The 23,652-nt window shown below is 33.1% G+C and overlaps 9 protein-coding genes across 11 annotated transcripts; 4 read left to right on the top strand and 5 right to left on the bottom strand.

The window, feature by feature from the left end:
- Positions 1-575: 575 nt before the first annotated feature.
- L2HGDH (L-2-hydroxyglutarate dehydrogenase) lies at positions 576-2,436 on the top strand. The gene is made up of 2 exons (XM_015936059.3): positions 576-849; positions 986-2,436. The coding sequence occupies exons 1-2, from the start codon at positions 624-626 to the stop codon at positions 2,098-2,100; spliced, it is 1,341 nt and encodes a 446-aa protein (XP_015791545.1). The 5' UTR covers positions 576-623; the 3' UTR covers positions 2,101-2,436.
- A 12-nt stretch (positions 2,437-2,448) lies between these two features.
- On the top strand, positions 2,449-5,784 carry LOC107368265 (uncharacterized). The gene is made up of 3 exons (XM_015936058.3): positions 2,449-2,997; positions 3,140-3,213; positions 3,347-5,784. Exons 1-3 carry the CDS (start codon positions 2,786-2,788, stop codon positions 4,477-4,479), a joined length of 1,419 nt encoding a protein of 472 aa, XP_015791544.1. The 5' UTR covers positions 2,449-2,785; the 3' UTR covers positions 4,480-5,784.
- Positions 5,785-5,903: 119 nt separating this feature from the next.
- LOC107368267 (uncharacterized) lies at positions 5,904-7,940 on the bottom strand. Its single transcript, XM_015936061.3, has 2 exons — positions 7,257-7,940; positions 5,904-7,187 (listed from the first exon to the last, which is right to left on the bottom strand). Exons 1-2 carry the CDS (start codon positions 7,724-7,726, stop codon positions 6,359-6,361), a joined length of 1,299 nt encoding a protein of 432 aa, XP_015791547.1. The 5' UTR covers positions 7,727-7,940; the 3' UTR covers positions 5,904-6,358.
- A 2,618-nt stretch (positions 7,941-10,558) lies between these two features.
- Positions 10,559-12,100, top strand: LOC149094340 (uncharacterized). The gene is made up of 2 exons (XM_089270038.1): positions 10,559-11,130; positions 11,234-12,100. Coding segments are annotated over exons 1-2 (501 nt in total). The 5' UTR covers positions 10,559-11,128; the 3' UTR covers positions 11,733-12,100.
- A 95-nt stretch (positions 12,101-12,195) lies between these two features.
- On the bottom strand, positions 12,196-13,273 carry HemK2 (HemK methyltransferase 2). Its single transcript, XM_015936228.3, has 4 exons — positions 13,155-13,273; positions 13,016-13,105; positions 12,743-12,923; positions 12,196-12,635 (listed from the first exon to the last, which is right to left on the bottom strand). The coding sequence occupies exons 1-4, from the start codon at positions 13,265-13,267 to the stop codon at positions 12,372-12,374; spliced, it is 648 nt and encodes a 215-aa protein (XP_015791714.1). The 5' UTR covers positions 13,268-13,273; the 3' UTR covers positions 12,196-12,371.
- Positions 13,274-13,741: 468 nt separating this feature from the next.
- On the bottom strand, positions 13,742-15,517 carry LOC107368259 (WW domain-containing oxidoreductase). Its single transcript, XM_015936052.3, has 5 exons — positions 15,172-15,517; positions 14,713-14,995; positions 14,538-14,626; positions 14,006-14,453; positions 13,742-13,932 (listed from the first exon to the last, which is right to left on the bottom strand). The coding sequence occupies exons 1-5, from the start codon at positions 15,387-15,389 to the stop codon at positions 13,750-13,752; spliced, it is 1,221 nt and encodes a 406-aa protein (XP_015791538.1). The 5' UTR covers positions 15,390-15,517; the 3' UTR covers positions 13,742-13,749.
- A 77-nt stretch (positions 15,518-15,594) lies between these two features.
- On the top strand, positions 15,595-18,286 carry LOC107368260 (peptidylglycine alpha-hydroxylating monooxygenase). The gene is made up of 3 exons (XM_015936053.3): positions 15,595-15,875; positions 16,298-16,951; positions 17,221-18,286. Exons 1-3 carry the CDS (start codon positions 15,729-15,731, stop codon positions 17,500-17,502), a joined length of 1,083 nt encoding a protein of 360 aa, XP_015791539.1. The 5' UTR covers positions 15,595-15,728; the 3' UTR covers positions 17,503-18,286.
- On the bottom strand, positions 18,284-20,739 carry LOC107368261 (galectin-8). Of its 3 annotated transcripts, none has more exons than XM_015936055.3 (3): positions 20,269-20,739; positions 19,509-19,597; positions 18,284-19,383 (listed from the first exon to the last, which is right to left on the bottom strand). In XM_015936055.3, the coding sequence occupies exons 1-3, from the start codon at positions 20,302-20,304 to the stop codon at positions 18,606-18,608; spliced, it is 903 nt and encodes a 300-aa protein (XP_015791541.1). In that variant the 5' UTR covers positions 20,305-20,739; the 3' UTR covers positions 18,284-18,605. The 3 variants fall into 3 exon arrangements, with proteins under 3 accessions (XP_015791541.1, XP_025017912.1, XP_015791540.1); XM_025162144.2 differs by lacking the exon at positions 20,269-20,739 and adding an exon at positions 19,697-19,875; XM_015936054.3 differs by lacking the exon at positions 20,269-20,739 and adding an exon at positions 19,709-19,875.
- Positions 20,740-21,491: 752 nt separating this feature from the next.
- Positions 21,492-23,637, bottom strand: LOC107368258 (motile sperm domain-containing protein 2). Its single transcript, XM_015936051.3, has 2 exons — positions 23,518-23,637; positions 21,492-23,311 (listed from the first exon to the last, which is right to left on the bottom strand). The coding sequence occupies exons 1-2, from the start codon at positions 23,594-23,596 to the stop codon at positions 21,732-21,734; spliced, it is 1,659 nt and encodes a 552-aa protein (XP_015791537.1). The 5' UTR covers positions 23,597-23,637; the 3' UTR covers positions 21,492-21,731.
- Positions 23,638-23,652: the final 15 nt, after the last annotated feature.

The raw sequence follows: 23,652 nt of genomic DNA, 5'->3' as shown, positions 1-23,652 counted from the left end.
TAGGTAATCAACTAAATCTGTCTTTGAACGTTTACGAAACTTAATGTCAGTGTTGGTTAATAGTTAACCAACACTGTTAACTAAATATGCACAGAAGCCTAAAATGAAAATAGGAAAACCCATTGAAAGCAATGGAAAGTGAAGACAAAATTTTGTTTACAAAATTAAATGAAAGTGTTGAGATTAGATTAAATATTGGTCTAAGTCAGGTAAACCTTTTTATCTCGAAGCTATGAGATAAAACACACGGGCTTCGCCCTCGAGTTTATATCTCATAACTTCTCGATGCAGTGGTTCAAGTAATGGTTACATGACTCAGTGGATGATAACCACTAGTTATTGCGACTGATATTTTTGGTTATTGGAATGGGTTTGTTAACAGGACCATAGAAAGGCTTTGCCCTCGTGCATTTAACCATCATATCACCTCGCAATCGTCGTTTAATTATTCCAATAACTAGTGTTAATAACCAAAAATATCAGTCGCAATAGCTAGTGGTTATTATGCACTGAGTTATGTAACTATCACTTAACACGTGTTTATCTCAAACAGCTGATAGTCTGTTAATAACATTACAAAAAATCGTAAGCTTAAATTTGAATTAACTGTTCTGTTAATTAAAATGAATTTATCATCTGAATTGTTAGCTTCAAAAACAATTTTCAGTTTTTTTATCGCTCGAGGTCAATTATTCAAGTTACAACAACGTCTATCATCAAGTGGATCGTCCAAGACTTATGACATTGCATTGGTTGGCGGAGGAATCATTGGAGTTTCTACAGCAAGACTTTTATCATTGAAATATCGTGATTTTAAAATTATTTTACTCGAAAAGGAAAAGAAATTAGGTAAGATTTCTGATTCAAATCTATTAGCTATTATGCTGACAATTTTTATGAACTATTGTCCATTTTCAACATGGTATTAATACTTCGATTTCGGTTCATACAAATTGTATTAATTTTGATTTTCCTTTTTCTCTAGGGGTTCATCAAAGTGGCAGTAACAGTGGTGTTATTCATTCAGGAATTTATTATCCTCCCGGTTCTCTCAAAGCCAAATTATGCGTTGAAGGATCTAAAAAGATTTATAAATACCTAAAAGAGAAGAATATTGACTATCGAAGATGCGGTAAATTGATTGTGGCTGTCAAGAACAATGAACTATTCAGACTAGAAAAACTTTACGAGCGATCTCTTAAAAATAATGTTCCTGGCGTTGAAATTATTGGACCTGAAGGCATGACAGCTATTCAACCCGGAGTAAAAGGTATCAGAGCTCTTTGGTCGCCTAATACAGGAATAGTTGATTGGGGTTTAGTTACTCAAGCATTTGCTCAGGATTTCAAATCTAACGGAGGTCAAGTTAAAGTTAATTTTGAGGTTCAAGGTTTTGACATGGTCGAAGGAGACCCACCTAAAGTCGTCATTTCAAATAAATTATCACCTGAAAAGATAGAAGCTCGTTGGGTAATCACAGCAGCTGGACTTTTTTCTGATAAAGTTGCCCAAATGACGGGCTCTCCAGTTAATCCAAGGATTGTACCTTTTCGAGGAGAATATTTGTTGCTAAAAGGAGATAAAAAGAATTTGATCAAGACAAATATTTATCCGGTTCCAGATCCTCGATTACCTTTTCTTGGACTCCACTTTACACCTCGACTTGATGGCAATGTTTGGCTTGGACCAAATGCTGTTCTTGCAACAAAGCGCGAAGGTTACTCTTACAGAGACATTGATTTGAGGGATATGATCGATGCTTTGACTTACCCAGGTTTAATCAAATTGTCCCTCAAATATTTGAAAGAAGGAGCTCAAGAAATTTACCGTAGTTTAAACATTGATGCTCAGATCAAAATACTCCAACAATATATACCAAGCATCAAAAAGGAGGATGTTGTTCGTGGTCCTACTGGTGTACGAGCTCAAGCTTTGGATGAAAATGGTAATTTAGTGGAAGACTTTGTCTTCGATTCGGGAAGTGGTGCATTCAAAGATCACGTTCTTCATGTTCGCAATGCTCCTTCACCTGGAGCGACCTCATCGCTGGCAATCGCTGAGATGATTGTCCAACAAATGGAGAAAAAGTTTTTTAAATAACATTAGCATCGAAATCCTAATCGCCTCTCTGTTACTATTTGTTAAATATATGCCATTAATGATTTCATTATTATTTGTTGTTTATATTCTGATTCGTTTTATTGACCTAGTTGATCTACCTCTTCCCTATATTTGATTCGAAGTGCATTTCATTTTAAATGGAATCAAGTACAAAATGCAAAATCTTTTAAATTGTATTACATAAACTGTAATACAATTACTATTAATTAATGATTACTATTGATTGTAAAAATATTATATAGATACTCTTTTGTAGTTCGCGGTCCTGCGAACCTGGTGGACAATTTTCTTTAATAAATTTCTAACTGCTATGAATTATTGTTGTGTTCAGTCCTGATTGAAATGTAATTTATTTACATTATGCTTAATTTGTTATTCATCTCATTCATTTATCGTTGGTGCATTTTTAATTCCAAATTATATAAACAATCTCCAATCCTAGCCTTATAATCTATTGACCCAAAATTATTGTCTGTCCTGATCTTTTTTCCTTTACTCCCTTCCCATAAACAATTTACTCATAAAAAACACATTCTCCTAATCGCTTGGTGTTCAATATTAACTAAATATTGATGTGTTTTAATTTGCTTTTGCCAAGCTACAATTTGTGTTAAAAGTGTTTGAATAAATTGAATTTACTCAAATCGCATGAGATCCACCAGTTATGGGATGTGTATACTCAACACCACAAAGACCTTTGTTCCGTCGATCAGAGGAAGCTAATGGCAATGGCTCAACAGTTAATAACTCTAAGATTTTTGATGTTGTAAATGTTGATGATCGTGGTAATGAGATAAATCATGGTCAAATTGAGATTACCGAGAATGATTTAATTTTGCATCAAAGGAACAAAAATTCTATTGTTTGGCCATTGAGGTAAGATAATCTTGTCATTAATGACATTGATGTTTTATTTTGTTGTTACTATGCTCAATAAATTAATGTCTATCATTGATTCATAATACAGTTCAACTAAAATATAATTTAATTGCAATCTTTAACTTATTTTTTATTAAAGGTCTCTTCGGCGTTATGGATTTGATGCTGAATTGTTTAGTTTTGAATGTGGCCGTCGATGTTCAACTGGACCAGGTAAACAAACAGTTTCAATTTATTCATTACTATTTTTGTTTTACGTTTGATTTCAATTACTACAAATTTTAGTAAATCTTTTGAGTAATCTAATCGTTTTCATGGCCAATATTCTTCTATATTCTCTTCACAGGTATTTACGCCTTCAAATGTGTTCATGCAGAGCAGTTATTTAATGTCTTACAAGAGTCTTTACAACATTGTACTAACATTACGACGCCAAATAATCATATCACTTCACCTCAGCATGGGACAAATCAAGAGTCTGTTAATCTTGGTACAACAGTTGCATCTCCGGTGATTCCAACATCAACAGGTTCAAATTGTAGTGCTCCACCTGAATTAGCTGCTAGAGCTCCAGTTCCAGTTCCTCCACCACCACTTCTTCCTAATTCACCTCCTCATTCTTACGTCAATGACATAAGAAGCTATATAAATTCACCCTTCTATGCAAATACAGGAGTAATGAATGGAACAATTGCTGGGCTCCCATTTCCTTCCTCGCATGTAAACATATCAAAAGGAAGGACCGGATCAGCACGAAGTGCCAGTGATATAAACACTAATTATGCTAAACTAGATGATCTTGTCGATTATGTAAATATTGATACTGCCGCGGCTCAATATCAAACCGGCGTATTGGACTCCACTGTTACCACCACTGCACCAACTGTTATCGCCACAACAACTTGTACTAATACATCAAGTAATTCTGAAACAAATGAGTCTTTATCCACCAAACGAAGAGCTTCGTTAGCATGTGAAGAATTTATTATTACCAATGATGAAGAACAAAATTGTTCGACTAATGCTAAAGATGCTAAACCACCAAATTTACCAGTTAAACCTTTGCCTACAATGGTTCCATCATGTTCATCCTCCACAGCCATCCAAGGTTCATCTAGTCAATCTTCTCAAGCAGGTCCAACGATAAGTCCTAAATTGACGAGAAGATCAGAGAGTGCTCTGAGTGAATCAATAACACTATCCGAAATTGCCGAGCCTGTAAACTATATCATATTAGATCTTGAAAATACTAATACGAACAATAATAACGGCCCTGTCTATGTTACAACTGGTCCAGCTACACCTGTATTTAAAACTCCAGAAGAAGGTTCATTTATTTTACCAGGAACTACACCACCTTCAACTCCAACGTCGATTAAATCTATAAGTAGTAATTATCCACCTCAATCGTATGCTACAATCGATTTCGACAAAACAATGGCTCTCTCCAATTCAGCGGCTAGTCATCGAAAGATCTAATCAAGCCATCATTATAGCCAAATCCAATTAACGCACATTCATTAACATCGACACTTCAACATTTTTCCTTTTATTTTTTCTTTCTTGTTCAATCTCATATCTATCATGAATTTTTCTCAGCGATTGCATTATCGATCAAAGAAAAGACGACGATGTCTAAAAATGTCGTCTCGTTTAATCAACTAATCAGAAGACGAATTGTTATTTTATTTTCAAGTGAGAAAACAAACATCTATATTACAATTACATAATGTAAATTATCTGTCACTCATTTCATGATGAACAACTGGAACCTGTTGATAATTTTTAACTTTTACCCTTATGTTTAATTTATGAAACGACAAAATTTCATGCCAAATGTATTCAATTTGACTGAACAGCTAAGATCATTTTATAAATGAAATTATAAACTGTGCGGTCATATGGTTAGGAGTGCATAGTAAGTGTTGACTCTACAGTAATTTAGACAAGACTCTGGAAACATCGAGAAATGGTCGTTAAGTTAACTTGACAATTAAGGATATTTAAAAGTAACAAACGGTGCATTATCAGGTTCACAAGAAATCAATTTCCATCATTTGATGACCAGTTCAACGACTCGATGTTCATTTATCTATGAATGTTTATCGCTGCTTGACGGTAAATTTTTAACATTTTTTTACACCGGATAGAACCATCAAGTGTCCAATTTGAGTTTAACTGAAATATCTAGTGATTGTTAAGCAAATGATACAGTAAACTCAACGGACACTCAACAGTTTAACTGTCCAGTTTTTCAGGATCCAACCAACCAAAGAGTAAAGAAACTTCTCTACTCTAATCAATCAAGTATTGCTGCCTGATGGCCTAATCTAATTTCTTCTATTGTATTATAAATTATCTCAACTGAGAAATACTACGAAAAATTCACTTAATTATTGAATAATGTTTTCCCGCTATTTATTTTTGACATGTGCTTTGCATTTCATCAGCTATTTTTTTTATAAGTAGTGTCTAATTATTGCGTTTCAACATAAAGTATTTCATTTTATCTATTTAGCTATATTTTCATTATCATTCAACATTGGTCTCTATTCCAATCGATCAAGGAATTGCTTGTTGGGAAGAAAAGGAAGAACCACCAGCAGTTATAGCACTCTTCGAGTAAAAAATTATCGAAATGTTCCCAATTTAAAATTAAAGTAATTTTATGTAATCAAGTGCAAAAATCTTCACTTAACTTTACAAATGACCACTCGGATGAATTATATGTTATGTTTGTAACTTATATTTATAAAATTATTAAACATGTACATTATAATTTGATTTGAGTCTCAATATAATTGATGATTAGATTGCGAATGGATCAGTTTTCCAGATTGATTCGGGTGCAAGACAAGGTAGACAGACAAGTTTTTTGTTGTCACAATGTTGAAACATTCAAATTGTTAATAAAAATACATATTTATTTATGATAACAATTGAGTGATTCCCAGTAATCTCTTAAAATGATTAAGTCACGAGCAAAAAGTGTATCTTGAATCGGCGAAGCGGTCACAATGCTCATCTAGACTTTTGGTCATCAAATTTGAAATTTCTACAGTTCTAGCCTTTTCTTCAGATTTATACATTTATCATTTGCAATTTGTTTTCAACAAATCAAAGAATCTAGAAGCTCTTGATTCATCTAAAATTGCAAAAACTCTCTGTTCATAACTTAATTTGAAAATAAATACAAAATTATCGATAAAATCATTTGTGTACGCGTACAGAAAGAGGTTTTTGTTAGTTACCAACAAAGTTGTTCAATGAACTTCATTTTTGTTGTAACAAAATTGACCATTTAAATAAATGGTAACAGTATTTATACAGAGATCGAATTTAAAAAGAGAGAATTGTATTAATAATCATCATCGCTGCTATCATGTGTTGCTTTCTGAGAAAATATTTCTCCTTGTTTCCAGGGACGTTCTGTTGGAGAATCATCATCATCTTCATTTCCTATTAATCTTTCTTCCAAATCTTTAACTTCTTTAGTCAATTGTTCTCTTTCAGCAATAACACTTCTCAATTCTTGTTCATCATCATCAATTTCTCTTTGCATTTGAGCTATGGAATCAGAGATTTGTTTAATTAATTCTTCAAAAGCTTTACCATTCGGTGTTTTGGGAAGATAACTTGGAATTGGTGAATTAAACTTATCACTGTTATTTGGTAAATCTAGTTTTGTCATTAAATCGTTGAGCTGATTGTTAGATTGATCCCTATTAGAAGAACCAATTACAAAGCCTACACCTTTACGGATTTGTTCTTTCTCCCAAAGATCTAATTCATCTTCAGAATCATCATCGTTATTATTTTTTACTCTATTAAAAGTCTCTTCGTCTTCTTCTTGAGCTTGAATAAATGCTTCTTTTGCTCTTTCTCTTTCAATCGCCTCTCTATCAACAGCAAAATCAATTCTATCATCTTCATCTTCATCATCATCATTATCAGGTTCTTCATCATAAACGGGTTGTTCGTCATCAATTAAACCTAAAGCTGTTCTCTCAGCTGCTGTCTCATCTTCGATAGCGATAAAGTCGTCGATAACATTATCCATTTTAAGTTTTTTGCGATCCTCTTCGCGTTTCTTTCTTGCGGCATAGATTTCTTTAGCACTTGGGATTTCTCCTTTCTCCACTGGTTTGAAAAAATGACTGACATCATCGGTATTTCGTTCATGATAACTGGGAAGTAAAAAAATAATTTATTAGAAAGGTCTGAAGGGAGAAATTGTTCAAAACAGTTAAACTTACTCTTTGAAAGCTGATGAATTTAAATTTTCAATTTCCATTTCTACATTAAAATCTTCTCCATAACTGGTGAAAGCGGAACTTTGCTCGGATTTTCTGGCTTCTTCTAATTTTTCCTCTTTTTCTTTCTTTTTTTTCTCCCTTTTTAATTGTTTGGCTATTCTTCTACTGTAGGCAGATTTTTTAACCTTGAATACATCAACGTCTTCTTCCTCATCATCACCGAAACTTAATTTGGCTTTCATTTTATGTTCAACTTTTTTCTCCCCTTCAACATGAGATTGATTAACAGCTGATGATCCAGCTTCATTTGTTTCATTTTCATTGTCTTTTGTCTCTACAGTTGGCACTTGCGAGGAAGATTTTTTCGAATCGTCAATTTCCTGAGTAGACTCATTATTTTCATCGTCATCGGTATCCTCGCGAGTAACTCGCAATCTGAACTTTCCTTTTGGTTTTTTGAATAATGACATCAATCACATAAAAAAAGTCCACAGTTGAAGGAAATAATTAACCAGTCTTAGTCGGTAGCACCAAGTCAAGATTAACCATCAATGGTTCTGTTATGCACTACAACTCAAACATCAACATGACACAAAAGATATATAATTAGATGATGGATTGAATAAAAAAATATTTGAAATTGAATTACAATTAATAAAATTGGTTCAAAGGCCAAAAAATTAAATTACGTCTGCGTAATAAGCATATGGGTTTGATTTTGTTATGGTTACTGGTATTCAATAAGGCGCGTTTTTCATAATTACCGGCTTGTCAGTTATAATGAATAATAAATACAGTTTACCTTTCCATGTGAATGTTATTTAATTTAATTTATTTAGTTGTGTTAACTTTGACTTCATCGGTATGGAAATTAAACTTACAAAAAATGTGATATTAACTAAAATGATTGATTCGTGATTTTGCTCATCACAAGTTTATTTACGAAAATAGTTTTCATCAAAGTCATTGTTATCAGTTACAGCGATTTGGAATTCAAGAAACAAATTCCCAGAAAATACAGGTTACTTGATTTACTTCAAATGCCTGAACAATCTCTAGCATGTTTATTTCTAGCGACCACATTCTTGAAGTCAAGACCACATTTCATGCAGTAAAATCTCATATTATAGTGTTTAACAAGAATATGATCTTGCCATGCAGATCCTGAATGCAACTGGCCACAGATGAAACATTCATAACCATGATAACGTTTAAACTTGATTTTTGCGGGTAAAGCTAAGGTTATAGCCTGAATGATTTGCTTCATAGCATTCGCTTTCCTTTCTATGTATCTAAGTTTATTTGCCTGGTTTTTAAATCTTACCAGATCCTTTTTGATCTCTTCCTTACTCATTGTTTTTTTGTTTTTTGTTTTCGTATCAACAGCAAATGCATCATTGAAATCATCACTCTCATCAGTTTTATCTTCTTCTTCCTCATATTCACTTGAACTGATAGCAGAGGAATCAGAAGTGTCTTCATCATTTGAGCTTGCAGACACATCGGAAGACTTGTGGCTTGACTTGTACCCAATACCATTACACTTTTTTGTGTTGCTCTCGTTTCCTCTGGAGTTTGAGTTACTGTTATTATTACTGGAGTTTGATCTGGTTAGTTGTGAATAATCGGTCGTTTTTGAATAACCTTTCAAAGCAGCGTATCTGTTTTTGCACGGTGACTTGTTGATTGGTTTTGATACTTGGGTGTTACTTTTCGCATTTCTTGAAGAGCCGTTGGTGGAAGATCCGGAGGGCGGTTGTTCAATGATTGCTTGATTGATAGTAGTATTGACAGTAGTTTTTGCTTTTTGTATTGGAATTATTGGATTGTATTTCAAATTTGCTGATCGAGGTACTGATTTTTTTGGTGGACTTTTGGATGGTGACAAAGTCTTGTTTTTCTCAGGAAGTAAAGATTCGGAGCCCATGCCAATCGCCTTGACTAAACTTCGTGTGATTGGTCTCGGTGAACAAAACAAACCAAAATCTGCCAGAAACTTCTCTTTATCATCAGTTTTGTGTTTATTCAACTCCTTCACCTCACGGCTCGGGCCATCAGATTTTAATGAAGAAGTCATAGAAGTTACAGTCATCCGATGGAGAGCAATGTCCTGTTTACGTTTCAATTTACTCTGGACAGATGCCTGTTTGATACAAGATAATCCATCGGTTGTTGTCCTCTTAATCTGTGTTCCTCTTTGTTGGATTTCATTCAAGTCAAACCAACGTACCGTTCTAGATGTTTCCTGGATTTCATCAACATTGGATCCATGACGATTCAACAACTCTACATCTTCAGTAGGAAGAATCATCCGTCGAGTCAAAGAAGTATTTGGTGTTGATGTATATGGAAGATACGGATTTTTTTCCTTGTCACTGTAACTATTATTGAGCTGAACTTCTTTGTAATTTATATAGCTCTCGAGTCGCCTTTCAGTTACTAATGGTAGTTGCAAAACCTGCAATTGATCACAAAGTTCCCAAGCACGTTTCTCATCAGTTACCAGTGGACCAACGTAAATCAAGTCGTACAATGCTTGAAGTGCATAATAACCAAGTGTTTGAAGGCGCATCTGCTCAATCCCATCACCGACTTCACCACAAAATTTATTTAAATAATCAAATTTTGGTGAAATGTTCTGGAGAATGGTCTTGTGAAACATGAGACTATTCCCATCAGAATCGATAAGACGAAAATCTTTCAATCTGTATCTCCACTCAGCTATAAGGCATTCGATTGGTACTGGAATGCATAATTTAAGATGAACCGTTAGAGACATGTAAACAGCAGTTAAATCACAATATACAACAAAAAATTAAAGAAACAAATTAGTTCAAGTAAATTTTAAAAGCAAAGAAGCAAACTCAACTGAAAAAGGATACTAAGCTCAATGATTCTAAAAATGAAAATTTTTCTAATGCAAACATGAATTGTATTTTAACAATCTTATAAGTACAGTCAAGATAAAAGGCTTGGATATGATCAAGATCAAGGCTTTGACCATCGGTCACTAGTTTACTAGTATTATCTAGACCTTTTGAAGATCAAAATTGAAGTGTTCAGATTAAGTATCTTTCCATCTCTCAACAATTTGAACTAATTGTTCCAGTTGTTTAAGTTGGGTTATTAACTAGATATTTTAACAAAATTTTAACAATTCTTCAACAAATCAGTGTTAAATATACAGAATGACACAAATCCATTATTTGTACCAATTTTCAAAGCGGTGACCGAAAAGGCCAAAATTAGATTCTCTTTACAATCAAATATTGACAATCGCCTTGCCATCATTAAAGTATTTGTAAGCAATCACTTTTACATTCAGATTTCTTCCAATAACTTGTTCAGATCAATTTCCATTAAATCCTTCTATTAAATTGACTTTTTCAATCTTCTAGACACTTTCAAGTAAATCCTTTCTTCTACGATGGTTTAGATTTATGGATCTCTTTTTATCAGCTAAATTATTTACTCCATTTATTTTGTTTATTACTGTAACCAAAAGTGAGAGAAATCAGTTTACTTCAACACAATATTGAAAGATAGGTCGATCGATTAATTCATATATGTATAAAAACATGTTACCCAGTAACCAAATGGATCGATCGACCTTTAACTATTCCAACCAACTCCTTGTTACATTTTCCAGTTTCAATTAATATTGTTATCCATTTATTGTTTCATTTGAATAGTGCACCAAACATTTTTTCAGAATTATTATGGAAAGCTTGATTCTAATCACCAAAATTCTAGATAGTCTTTAAATATTTGATTATTGTGCCAATCTGATTCAATTTTAGGTTTTGATCTTAGTTAATTTGTTTTATAATGATAAGTTGAACTCAACGCTGATCTGAAGAAACAATCCAACCATGTGAGTTTTATTTCTCGTTTAATTGTCATGTTTGTAATGAAAGTCAAACTCACAAATTATCTGATTTATAATTTCTTTATTGTTGTATTTTCTTGTGATTTAGGTTTTCAAAAGAGACCTCGAATGAAGAGGAACAGCAACAAATTGAAGCTGACAATCAGTTAAACAATGAAGGAAATAAACTGAACGAAGGAGAAAATTTTACCAATAATGTGAGCTCAGTCTCATTTTGTCAAGAAACGGGTGAAATCGCTAAAAAAGAGGCTAATCTTTTGGCTAATCTTATCGGTCGAAGTGGATTTAACGAGGACGATTCTTTTAACCAAAGAGCTGTTGATATTTGGATGAATATGGAAGAGGTTGATCTATTAGAGATAGAGAATGAAGATGAAGCGAAACCAAACCAAGAATCAGGAGAACCAGAAGATGAGAGAAAAAAATCGAACCAAATTGATCTCAACACAGAATGTCGATACAATCATTTGGATAAGGTTAGAGATGAAATGAACATAAATCTAATGGACGATTGCTGTGAAAAAAACGCACCAGTTGAAACCAATCCTGGAGATGATCTTCTCTCTTTGGTTGATTCAACAAGTTGAACAATGATCCTGATTTATTGTTCGAGGATCAAGTCATCAAAGCATTCATTTCTTCTTTTGGACTTCAAGGCTTTCATATTGCGTCTTTTTTAGAGCTTGCATTACTCATATCAAACAATTCATCTTGTTCAATAAAATTTGGATGTATTATCTATTTATTTAGTTATCTAGGACTATTGAGATTTGTGGTTAGAGTTTATGCTGCTCTTTGGCCTCTATCACATCGGTCACATTGGTCTTTTTGATATTGGTATTTAATGTGAGTTCATATCGCTGTATTACGATATTTCTGGATGTTAAATTACAAGAATCTGCTTAATCTGCGGTTTTGCGTTTTTCATTAAACTTGCCCTGATCACCTATTTGAATTACTGAGTCTGTATTTGGTGAAAGATTATTTTTACTGGTTCAACAGGATTTTGGTTTGTCAAGAGGTGAAAATATGCGATTGATGTTGATGATGTTTTGTTATAATTAAAAAGTAGAAACTTGATGTTGTTTATTAAGTGGATGCCGAAGACTTGGAATTGTGCTTGAAATATAAGTTACATAGTAAATCGAAGTAACTATTCAACATATTAGATTCACATGGTTTGGACTTATCGGTCAAAGCGAAATAACAGGCAGTGATCATCATCGTCAAGAGCTTGCTTTCTTTTTAAATCTAAGAATCAGAAGGTGTTCATTACGGCATTTCCTTTCGATCACAATTTCATCTAAATTAATGTTGTATTCCTTGAGAATTTCAATTACTTCGTCTGGTTGATTCTCTTTGCTCAATAGAAGATAGAGCAAGCCGTTAGTAGCAAGTACTTGAGAAACACTGGAGCAAAACCTATCGATTACTCGACGACCATTAATTCCGCCTGCCCAGGATTTAGTTAGAAGATCATCACTTTCAATCTAGAAATTTCAAGAGTGAAAAATTAACAAATTGTAATTGAATGCTTCATTTTAGGATCATTGGAATCTATAATAACAAAAAGATTTTTGAACAAGTTAGTAGTTACCTCAGAGTCCTCAGTAGGCACATATGGTGGATTGAACACAATAAGATCTACATTAGACCTTAAACGATAACTCAAAGATTCAATTAAATCCGTCAGAACTATTTGGGGTGAATTAGCGAGTTGATTCAATCTGAAAGTCTCATAGCAAGCTAAGCCTGCTTGAGGGTTTATATCTGTACCTCTGAAGTATACAAAGAAACAATCGTTACATTTTGATGAAAAAAGAACTGATAACAGTAATTAACTTAATAGTGATAAATGAGTTATAATTACATGAAATAAGAGTTACTAGAGCCAAGATGTTTACTCAATGCAGTGGTAATTATTCCCGATCCAACACCAATCTCTAGACAAATAGTCGGTCTATTATCGATTAGATCAAGGAAAATATAAATTAATTTATATCACTTACTTTACATTTTTAATCAATTTTAAATCTTTTTCCAATGCATCCAAAAATAAAAAACTGTCCTCTGATGGTTCATAAACCGATTGATTATGAGTTGAATAAAGTGGAGTCTCCATGTAGCTAAAACAAAAGTAAACTTCATCAGCTGTAAGTCACGCTTGTCAATGAAGAGGAAAAAGATAGAAAGAAAGAGAAAGATAGAGAGAAGTTCTTATTACACACATTGAAGCTCAAAATATTAGGTATTGACGAATATGTCTGTATAAAACATACAATTAACTGAACACTTTCCGCTAATGATATGTTTCGTGCAAATCGATGTTAAGTCAACGTTCTTTTGGACAGATGCCATTGATCGAAATCGGTTCGCAAGTTTATTTACAATTCAGATTCATTTTGTTAATATCTCAGAAAATATTACATTACTATTACTTTCTTACTTTCAGATCCAATTGATTCAGTAAATTTCTGGTGATTAAGAAGCTAAAGACTTAGAAAAAACAATCTAAATCATAAGAAAAATTTTAGATGATCTTCTTGAATAGAATCATGAGCAGAATTAAAACGGAACAATAATTGAAATCATAATCTTTTGGTTTTAAAGCTCTTTAATTCGTTCAGCAATCATTGATTCAGATAATTTCCAAAGTTTAATGATCAATTCATCGTTTTCAATTTCAGGACAGGGGTTGCATTGAGTGCAATTATTAAAATACAGTCCAGATATGTTTTCCAAGTCCTTTGAAGTCGCACAATAAACTGGAGTTGCCGCTCCCTGTTCCTGGAAAATTAACCAGAAAAAAGACAAAAAAATCTTCATTAAAAGTTCAAACAAGATGAATCAAGAGACTTACAATTGATTTAGTGAACGGACGAGCAAAAGAAAAAAGCAGTTTCCAAAGCCACCAATTCCGAGAAATGTCTGTATTGATCATATTACCAGGATGGCAACAATGTACAGTTACACCGTAATTTTGGAACATTCGGGCCAAATAACGAGTTATCAAGTTGAGACATAGTTTGGAGTCATTATAAGCTTCGAGAGCTACGAAGTTTCTAGAGGATAATGGTGAGAGACGTTCACTGGTGATATCATTGGTGGTTAAACGACTGAAGCGATGACTTTCAGAGGAGACAAGAATTATTCTAGAAGGCGATGAGTCTACCAAATTATCCTGAAGAAGCTTGATCAAGTAAAGATGAGCCAAAAAATTAATTTGAAACGTCAGTTCAAAACCATCCTCAGATAACCCAAAAGGCAGGGAAAAGACGCCAGCATTGCAAATAAGCATGTGTAGTTTTCTGAAAAAGGTAAATAAAAAGTTGGTTATTATTCCGATTGAGAATCCTGATTCAAGGTATCAGGTGTATTTGAATATAACTCACAGATTCAACTTTTGAAAATCTTGAGCAAACTTTCGTACACTTGTGAAGCTGGATAAATCACATTCCATGGCAACTAGTTTAACATTTGGCTGGTAAAATCATTGATAATTTGTACCATGAGACAAAAGGTAATTAGGATTTTGCTTCGTGAAAAATTACAAGAAAAATTAATTACTCTTTGTCCGCGTAATTTATAGATCACTTTATTTGTCTTTTCCAAGTTGCGACAGGCCATAATAACGGTGGATCCATGGAAAGATAAACTCCGAGCAATTTCAAGTCCTATTCCACTTGATGCACCAGTAACAATTGCTACTTTACCGGTTAAATCTCTTCCATTCAGGATAACATTGGCTGTAGTCGATGAATCGTATCTTTGTCTTACTGTGCCATTTGGTTTGTCTTCATATGAAAAGGCCAATCTAGGGTCAGTTAGGGTCTTCTTTTTATTAATATGACTGAAGAAAAAAGAAAATCAAAATAAGTTGTATTAATTAAAAGATAAAACAGAATCTTCATTGAAAGATTGATCTCCTTATTTCAAAATAAAATCATACATTTTCAAACTGTTTATTTTTGTGGCAATTTTGAAAGTCAAAACTCAACCTTAAATGAACAAACTTGATTGACTTACTCTTCGAATATGATTTCACCTTGATCATTGACTATCTTTTCCCAGCCAAAGGGCAACTCATCAGGAACTCTCCTTGCTTTACCATCTTTTGGATGTAACCATTGAGTGGTTTTATTTGTGTGGTCAACAAAAAACACACGTCCATCTGGATCAACTCTTTCTTCCCATCCCAAAGGCAGTTCATCTTCGCTGTCTGTGTCAGGGAAATATGAAGCCATCAACTTGAAGATTTATAACTTCAATCAAGAATCACGAATAGTCCTGAAAATGTAAACAAAACAATCCACACTTTGATTACAACGCCATTTTAATCATAATCCCAAACCAGTTGTGTACGCATGGCTTGCCTCTGAAGGTAAGCTGAAGCTTTTGAAAAAATATTTACTGTATCTGTTGTCATGTCAAAATCTCTCATCTGGTTAGGATTCATGAGTGACACTTGTTACAATATCATGAATATCTTCCCCATTTTTATTTTAAAATAACTGTAGCTGACTATTAGTGAAATCAGTTATCATTTAACATTGTACCTGTGTATTTGATAAGCGACCCATTTGATGGGTATCGGGAAAGACAGTGTTAATTTATCGTCAATCAAAATGTGGCTTTTAATAATTTGTTACATCTTTCTTATAACCGATACTTCACTCGGTTATGAAGTGAAATATTATCCAATGTTGATGCCCAATGTTCAACCAACTGAGGTAAATTGATTCTATCTTTCTTAAACATTTACAATAATTGTGATCAATAGTCTTATAGTATCATTGATGGCTGCTTGTTTCCTTTCAAGTTACACAAGTATAATCCTTGTTTGTTCTGAATAGGCTAGCACCATATGTTTACATGACATAAACAATGATACTGTTGTTTATATGCCGTCTTATCAGATATTTGGTTCTACTCATCTGTGTAATGAGCTGACTTCAAGTTAGAATTTCATTAAATTTAATTTATTAATGTAGCTTTGAATGACATCTATGGTTTATTGTATTCAATTCAACCAGGCTTGAATATTGATTATGAACCTTGACATTTCTATTTTGTTTCCTATTCTGCCTGTGCAGTGGTTTTCAATTTTTATGCTATGTTTTCAATATCTTTTTTTTTATTTTAATTATTACAGAAAGACACATATTTATGTACAGCATTTAAAGCACCTCAACGAGAAACTGAATATATCATTGAATTTCTTCCAAATGCAACGATGGCAACAGCTCACCATATCTTAATTTATGGATGTAAAGTTCCTGGTTATTATGAACGGGATACTCCTCGAGCTGTTTGGGAATGTGGAGAAATGTCTAGTTCCAGAAACTCAAATTCAGCATATCGTCGAGCACCCGTTTGCTCTGGAACATCTTCTATTATTTACGCCTGGGCAATGGATGCCCCTAAACTTGTATTACCCGAATCAGTAGGATTCAAAGTGGGAAAAGGAACAGATGTCAATTTCTTAGTATTACAAGTACATTATGCCCATGTTGAGCGATTCCGTAAAGGGGCTACAGATCAATCTGGTATAACACTTTCTATGGTTCCAGAATATACTAATGTTGTGACCAAAAGAGCGGGAGTTCTCCTATTAGGTACATCAGGCTTCATTCCTGCTAGCTCATTCGAGCATATGGAAACTACTTGTATGATTTCTCAACCCATTGAATTGCATCCATTTGCATTCCGTACTCATACTCATAAGCTTGGTAAAGTTGTTTCTGGTTGGTTTGTTCGAGATGGAAACTGGCAATTGATTGGTAAAAAGAATCCACAGAAACCTCAGGTAATTAATTTCCTGTAGATGTCTACAGAGATATCTTGTCAATCATATAATTTTGCGTGTATCTGTTTACTTTTCCGTCCATATTCATATCAGAATGAATCTAGATTTCCCCTATCTTGATCTAATTATGAATTCTGATTTTTTAGCAACGAAAAACAGAACACATATCATTATACTCAATTATATAGTATTGTTGGATTCTAAATTTCAATCAAATTGTATTCTTACTGTTTTGTTAATAATTGTCTATCTGATTTTTTTATTTGCAGATGTTTTACCCAGTTTCAGACAAATCCATTGTTATCAAACAAGGTGATATCGTTGCAGCTCGGTGTACAATGGACAACTATTTACCTTATACGATTTCAATTGGATCAACTGGTGACGATGAAATGTGCAATTTTTATTTAATGTATTGGGTTGATGGTGACAATGAATTAGATCGTAAATATTGTTTCTCTGCTGGTCCACCTCTCTATTATTGGTCTAACGATCCTTTATTGGAAGGAAAGATTACTAAAGAAGTCGATCGGATGGCAAGTGAACTATAATTACAAGACTCTATTTAAAAGATAAAGAAGACCAACAAAGCTTTTAATTAAATTGACTACAGAGTGAGAATCAACGAAAGACCAAGCCAACAATATCGATAATCAAACAAATAGTCATGGCAATCATAAATTTCCGTATTTATCATCTAAAGTTTAAATGGTTAAATTTTTAAGAGCGTTAAATTATCCTATTATAACTGTTGTTTGTGTTGAATTCACCTTTAACTTTATAACCAATCCATGACATTCAGAATATCCATCATACAATTCGTACAAAGAAAACGCACAACTCAATGTTTCGCTCTACTCTTCACTGTATACATTATTCCAATTGCGCAAAAGAAGGCTTTAAAATCAGAATCTAAATCTTCAATACATTGACGGCATTGAACCCTAACCGAACTTGAAATGTCTATTCAGATTCAAATACTATTTATCGTTAAGGTTATTAACAGTTTAATTTCCGAGGGAGTAAATTGTTACACCTTTAAATGAATTTCATTCTCATTAGAGCAAAACTTGTAGTTTTTGATTTTACTACTGATTTAATTTATTTCCCGCTTACTTTAGTAAGTTCCCAATATTGTTTTATCTGATTCTGTAATTAACTAAATTTATGATCTTTGTTATTGTTTTTATGCCATTTGTTTGAGTTACACAGAAATATTCCTCAATTAAAATTTGTACATAAAAATGTTTAATATTTTTCAAATAATTGTTAACATCATCGTTGTAAGTAATTAAATGAATAATTGAATAATATTGAATCAAGTTCATAAGCTTATCGAGTTATACAGTAATTTATTGTTTATTTTTTCATCAAATGTTAGCATCCAGTTACAACCAATGATTTATTTATCACATGTTGGCTAAATCACACATATCTATTATCAAAGGTAAGTAGAGTATAAAAAGGTATTGTAACAGATGATAATTACTTTAAGGTTTGCACTTTTCTAGTCGCAAGATTGTTGAAGCTTATTAAGGAAGCAATGATATAAATAAATGTTGGTGTTAACAGGACGATCTCAGTTTCACCATGTTTCATTGAAAGCCACTTTAGATACTCAACAGGTTATAAATAAAAAAATCAAGCATCATATTTATGTTGAAAATCGTATAGAGCTAAGGCAGAGATCACCTCTGATGCTTAAAGAGTCGATCGAGTCGATTGGCAATACTTGATGATTATAGTTAATGTAATGTTGTCCATTCAAGGCAACCATCAGCTTCTGTTCGGTAATCAAAATAATCATATCGAAATTTACTCCAAGAGCAAATGGGAAGTAAGAGATATGTCGCTCCTCTTTCAACCAGTCCCCTGAGGTAAATGAATTACGGACCACAGCTTTTTCGTCAAATCTCACGTTGAAATGAAAGGCTATATCTTCACCAGATAATAAATCAACAGCAAATCTGTGAGCACGTAATTCAGGACGGCCTGAAATATACACCATGAAACCAGCCGAGACTGTAGAGGGAAATTTGCATTTGAAAGGTAGTTTTGGTCGATATATTGGATAACCAAGCAAAAATTGTGTACAGTCTAGTGTGTGATTATTATCCATGTGGTAACTAATTTTGTTAACAACTACATCTCCATTGATTTCCAATTTACGTACTTCACTAAAACGAGTCCGGTGATCGAAATCAATAAAATGTTCACCATTCACAGCAGCTCTATAACAATTGCTTTGTACGAGTATTAAAAGGTTGAAAGACTCTCCACGACTGAAAGGAATGTGATTCTTGGGATTCCTTTCTTCGTTTCCCCATTTATTATCAACGAAGCTGTTTCGCACTACACACTGTTCTCCAAATCGTGGATTGAAATGAAAGGCTTTGTCACCGGTTCCAGCTTTAGCGAGATTTACACAGAATCTGAAAAATAGGAAAATTGATATTACGTTAAACTTGATGTAAGATGTAAAAAGATGTAAATGCATTTTGTGCATGATAATAAAATCGATAATCTTCAGTAGTCACTGAGCAAAGGTCGGACTTACTTTTCTGCATTTTCAGGAATTCGTCCATGGATATAAAGAAGTAATCCTGGTTTACATGGATATGGCAGCAATCCTGAGTAAGGAATATCCTAATAGAACGAGAAAGAAAAAGTTTAAGAAAGGTTAAAAGGACAAGTGAATGGTTAATAAGGCTGAAAATTGATGGCAAAGCTGATTGTTTATCTGACCTCTCCACTCACCACTGAAAATAAAACAGCTTCAGGTTCAGGATAAATGACACATATTTCTGACATAGTCGAAAAATAATTGAAATCAAACTGATAAACTGAAAAGCATGGTTAAAGCGATATTGACTAAATAAAACTCGATACAAAAACAAAAAGGAAACAGTTGTTGCAAGAGATGAGCAAGAAAATAGACAGAAATTAAGAAAGGGGATAGAGATATAGAGAGAGAGGAATTAATAAGGAAAGTAAAATAGACAGATATCTGATGTTAAGAAAATCTATGGATTATATTTAGTGTTTAAACATTGAAGACTCATGAGCTACTCTAAAAAATGAAACTCTGAGAGCAAAAAAGTCTGGAACAGAGGCAAACAAAGCACATGAATTGGTGACAGGTTGTATAAATAAATTGTATTAATCAATTAACGCAACAGAAAATGCATGGAAATTAATCAACATCACTTTGACAATAGATGAAAATACCGGTAGGTAACATGTGAAACGAAAAGGCTTATCAACTAAATTGTAAACTGAGATGAAACATGATTTATGAATATAACAACATTACTTACTTTAATAGAATCTGTCAGTTCAATATGACTGGTCATTTTAATTAAGTATTAAGGTTAGATCACAGTAGATATCACAGTTTGCAATTTGAGAATCAATTAAACAATGTTGAATGTTTATAAACAATTTGTTTAAGGTGAGGAACAATGTTCGAGATAGATGATGGAGTTTGTTATTAACCACAATCAGTTGATGAGTGAACACAACGACAGACAGATGAAGAATGGTGAAAATGAAAGTTGTCCCTTTGGTTTTTAACTTTCATTAAGTTACTTAAAGTCACTAAGAGATGGTTTGACCTGTGGCTAAAGGTGAAAGACTGGTTTAGCCTACTTTGGGTGAGAATAGGAAAAGCTAGGGAAGGAAGAGAAAAGACGATTAGAGATGAGGAGTTAAAGTAAGGATAGGGAAGAAAATTAACATGGAAAGGATTTAAGTGAGTGATTAAGAAATGAATATGATTGTGATGGTTAACCGCCATGCAACTAACTTTCCGGGTTTGGGTTTACAGAGATGGGTGTGTGCTTATTATTACACATAAGCATTGTTATTATCAGAGTCATTATGGTTATCATCTTGAAAGTTAATAGTGATCTTCAAAAGAAGACGAAAAATATCAATCTTTAATTGCTAACACCCCAAGGCTAACAATAGGAAAGTTAATAAGTATTAAAAATTGTTATCATGGGTACAAGATTATCATCTAAACGCAAAAGGAGTTAACAGACTGACTCTAAAAGGCTGTCTCTTTAAGATTCTTATTGGAAACTGATAAGATTATTCAGACATGCCTTCCTCTTGATCATCTTGAATTTTTCATATTCTTCGTCTTCTTCTTCACTTTCAAGATGCTGATGATGAAAAAACAAGAAAAAAAGATTAATTGTTGATTGGTAATACTTATTGATAACATCCTGACTAAACAGGTTTGAACAAAGTTTACATTTCCAGTTGCTATTAATACATTTTTAAATATCATTGTTGCTTTCATTATATCCATTAACTTGGTTAAGCTTAATGCAACTGAGTATCAACTTGAACAATTAACGGCTAATTAATAAAACACTAGAGTTAAATTGTTATATCCATTACTTTGCATTCAAAATACTTTTGGCCGCAATTCCGTCCATCATTGAGTTATGTTTAAGGGCAAAGGAAGATAGAGTTTGTCTTTTCATTGATAAATCTTATTCAAGAAAATAAATTGGACTTCTCCTGATTCAAATTGCTGTGGAAAAACATTGAGTTTTAATTTGTAAACAGTATTGAAAATAGAGTATTCATATTTCATATAACATAACAATTAAAGTTAAATAATAAAATGAAAAAAATGTGCCTCTATTTACACAGAGAGACTCATTTTTTTTTGTATATTCACAGTCACAATGTTTAATTGCAATAACTTTGAACAAATGATGATTTTTTTAAGTCAACTTGTAGATTGAATTGTTGACTAAAATTAGCATTAGATGAAACTTTCAAAGGATTTGTCAGTTGAATTGGCCATTAACATTGAATAGCTGACTGATCGAAAAAATCGAAGAAAATGAACCGAATCAGATAAAAACAAAACGCAAAACAAGAAAATAAAATAGAGAAAAATAATAACAACAAGAAATAGCCAAGTCTTTTTTTGCTGATTAACCAATGTATCAACCTTTTCTGTTAATGGATTAATATGTTGATCAAATTGGTTGTTATTGCCGCTTTTTAAATTACCATTGATTAGAGTTTTCTTATTTTGAGCAAATCTTTGCCGTATCTTGTTATCAACAAAATCATCATCTTCATCGTTGATACCATCATAAGCTTGTTCGGATTCCAAAATAGGCAACAATTTGATTGAATATATTTTACTTTTTTGCTGAATCCAGATTTTGTAAAAATCTTCAGCTGTTAACCGAGGTCTGTTGATGGGCAAGCCAAGTATTAAAAATTTGTCATTTACAATTGCAGATCCAGAGTCTTGATTAAATTTAATAGTAACAGTCATTGTTTTCTTTGGTGAGATTATTCCGAAACTTGGACTAACAGTGTATTTTGATGGATTTGTCGACTTAATTCTGAAGGCAACAGGAGATTCTAATGGATTAGACATCATTAAAGTAGCTCCATAAGCTCGGTCACGGTAATCATATCTAAATCTTATACTTGTGGACGTATTGATAATCAAACATTTATTGTTTGAATCTGTTGATTCTAGGTCCGTGATACTTCCATCTTTAGTCTCATTTTCATCATCGCACGAGTCCCAGAAATCTGGGTTTGGATTAACGTAATCTTCAATTTCCAATGATTTCGAAGCCTCTTCCAATACGTTAGAGAATTTTGAGGAAATATTATCAATGTCTTCTTGGGTGTAGCCTAATTCAGTAAGTACTTGAGACATAGATCGACAACCAGGAGGTATGGCTCGGTAACTACGTTTACAGGTTCCGCCTAAATAATCAGGAACTGATGATTTGTCGATGAAATTGAAAATTTCTTTTCCATTAGCAAATTTAATCAAACCAAACCAAGATGAAGGTAAAAAAGAAAGGGCGGCTCGTCTGAAAGCATTAAATGTCCAAGGAACGTTAACCACTAAAATATATTTTACACCGACGGGAAAATAGTTTGCTCCGATGTTGATTAGAAATTTCATGTAGTCCAGATCCAAGTTACCGTAGCTAGCACCAGTAACGTCAAAAACTATACCAATACCATTACCTCTAGTCAAAATATCTGCCTTGTTTAGAACATGAATTAAAAATTTCTGGCAATGATCATTTAACTCAGGTACTTTGAGATGCATTTTAACTCTAATGTAAACCGTTAAGTAACCATCTAGATCACATTCATAAATGAACAAAGTACCAATCTTGTAAAACTCCATGGAAAAATGCTGATCACGAAATTCTCTGATTTTGTAGTGTTTTCGCCATTTCATAGCCTCAATGATCATTTGAAGGGCTGCTGTTTCATTTCGATTGCGTGCCAAGAAGAACCGTTTCACATACCAATCATCTGTTTCTAGCTTTTGATAATCTTGATCATAGTAAAGGTCTATGGTTGAAAGATAAAACAAAACAAACAAATAAACGAATTACTTAATGAAATTTTTGGCCCTCATTAATATTGACAGCAGTTTATTGATAGGAAGAAGATTGAATAAGGTCAAATTAATGGGTCAGGTCGATGTCATCTTCTGTTTCTTTTCTTAGACTCAATTGAATAATACTGATGAATTAAAATGATTGGATTGAACTTACCTGGGTTAGTTAAGTATTCTTGTCTAAAGGCTTCTCGTAAACGTTTAACATTTTCAGCACTTCGATCGGTTCGGCTCATTGTTTGACAATTGATTGTTGGCTTCTTTTCGTCAATCTTTTAATCACTAATAACAA

This window comes from Tetranychus urticae, chromosome 1 (assembly GCF_039701765.1).
Source record: "Tetranychus urticae isolate SD_2017Ah chromosome 1, NJAU_TeUrti_SD_1.0, whole genome shotgun sequence".
Lineage (NCBI taxonomy): Eukaryota > Metazoa > Arthropoda > Arachnida > Trombidiformes > Tetranychidae > Tetranychus > Tetranychus urticae.
Note: the sequence above shows the minus strand (reverse complement) of the source record. Positions and strands in the feature narration are given on the sequence as shown.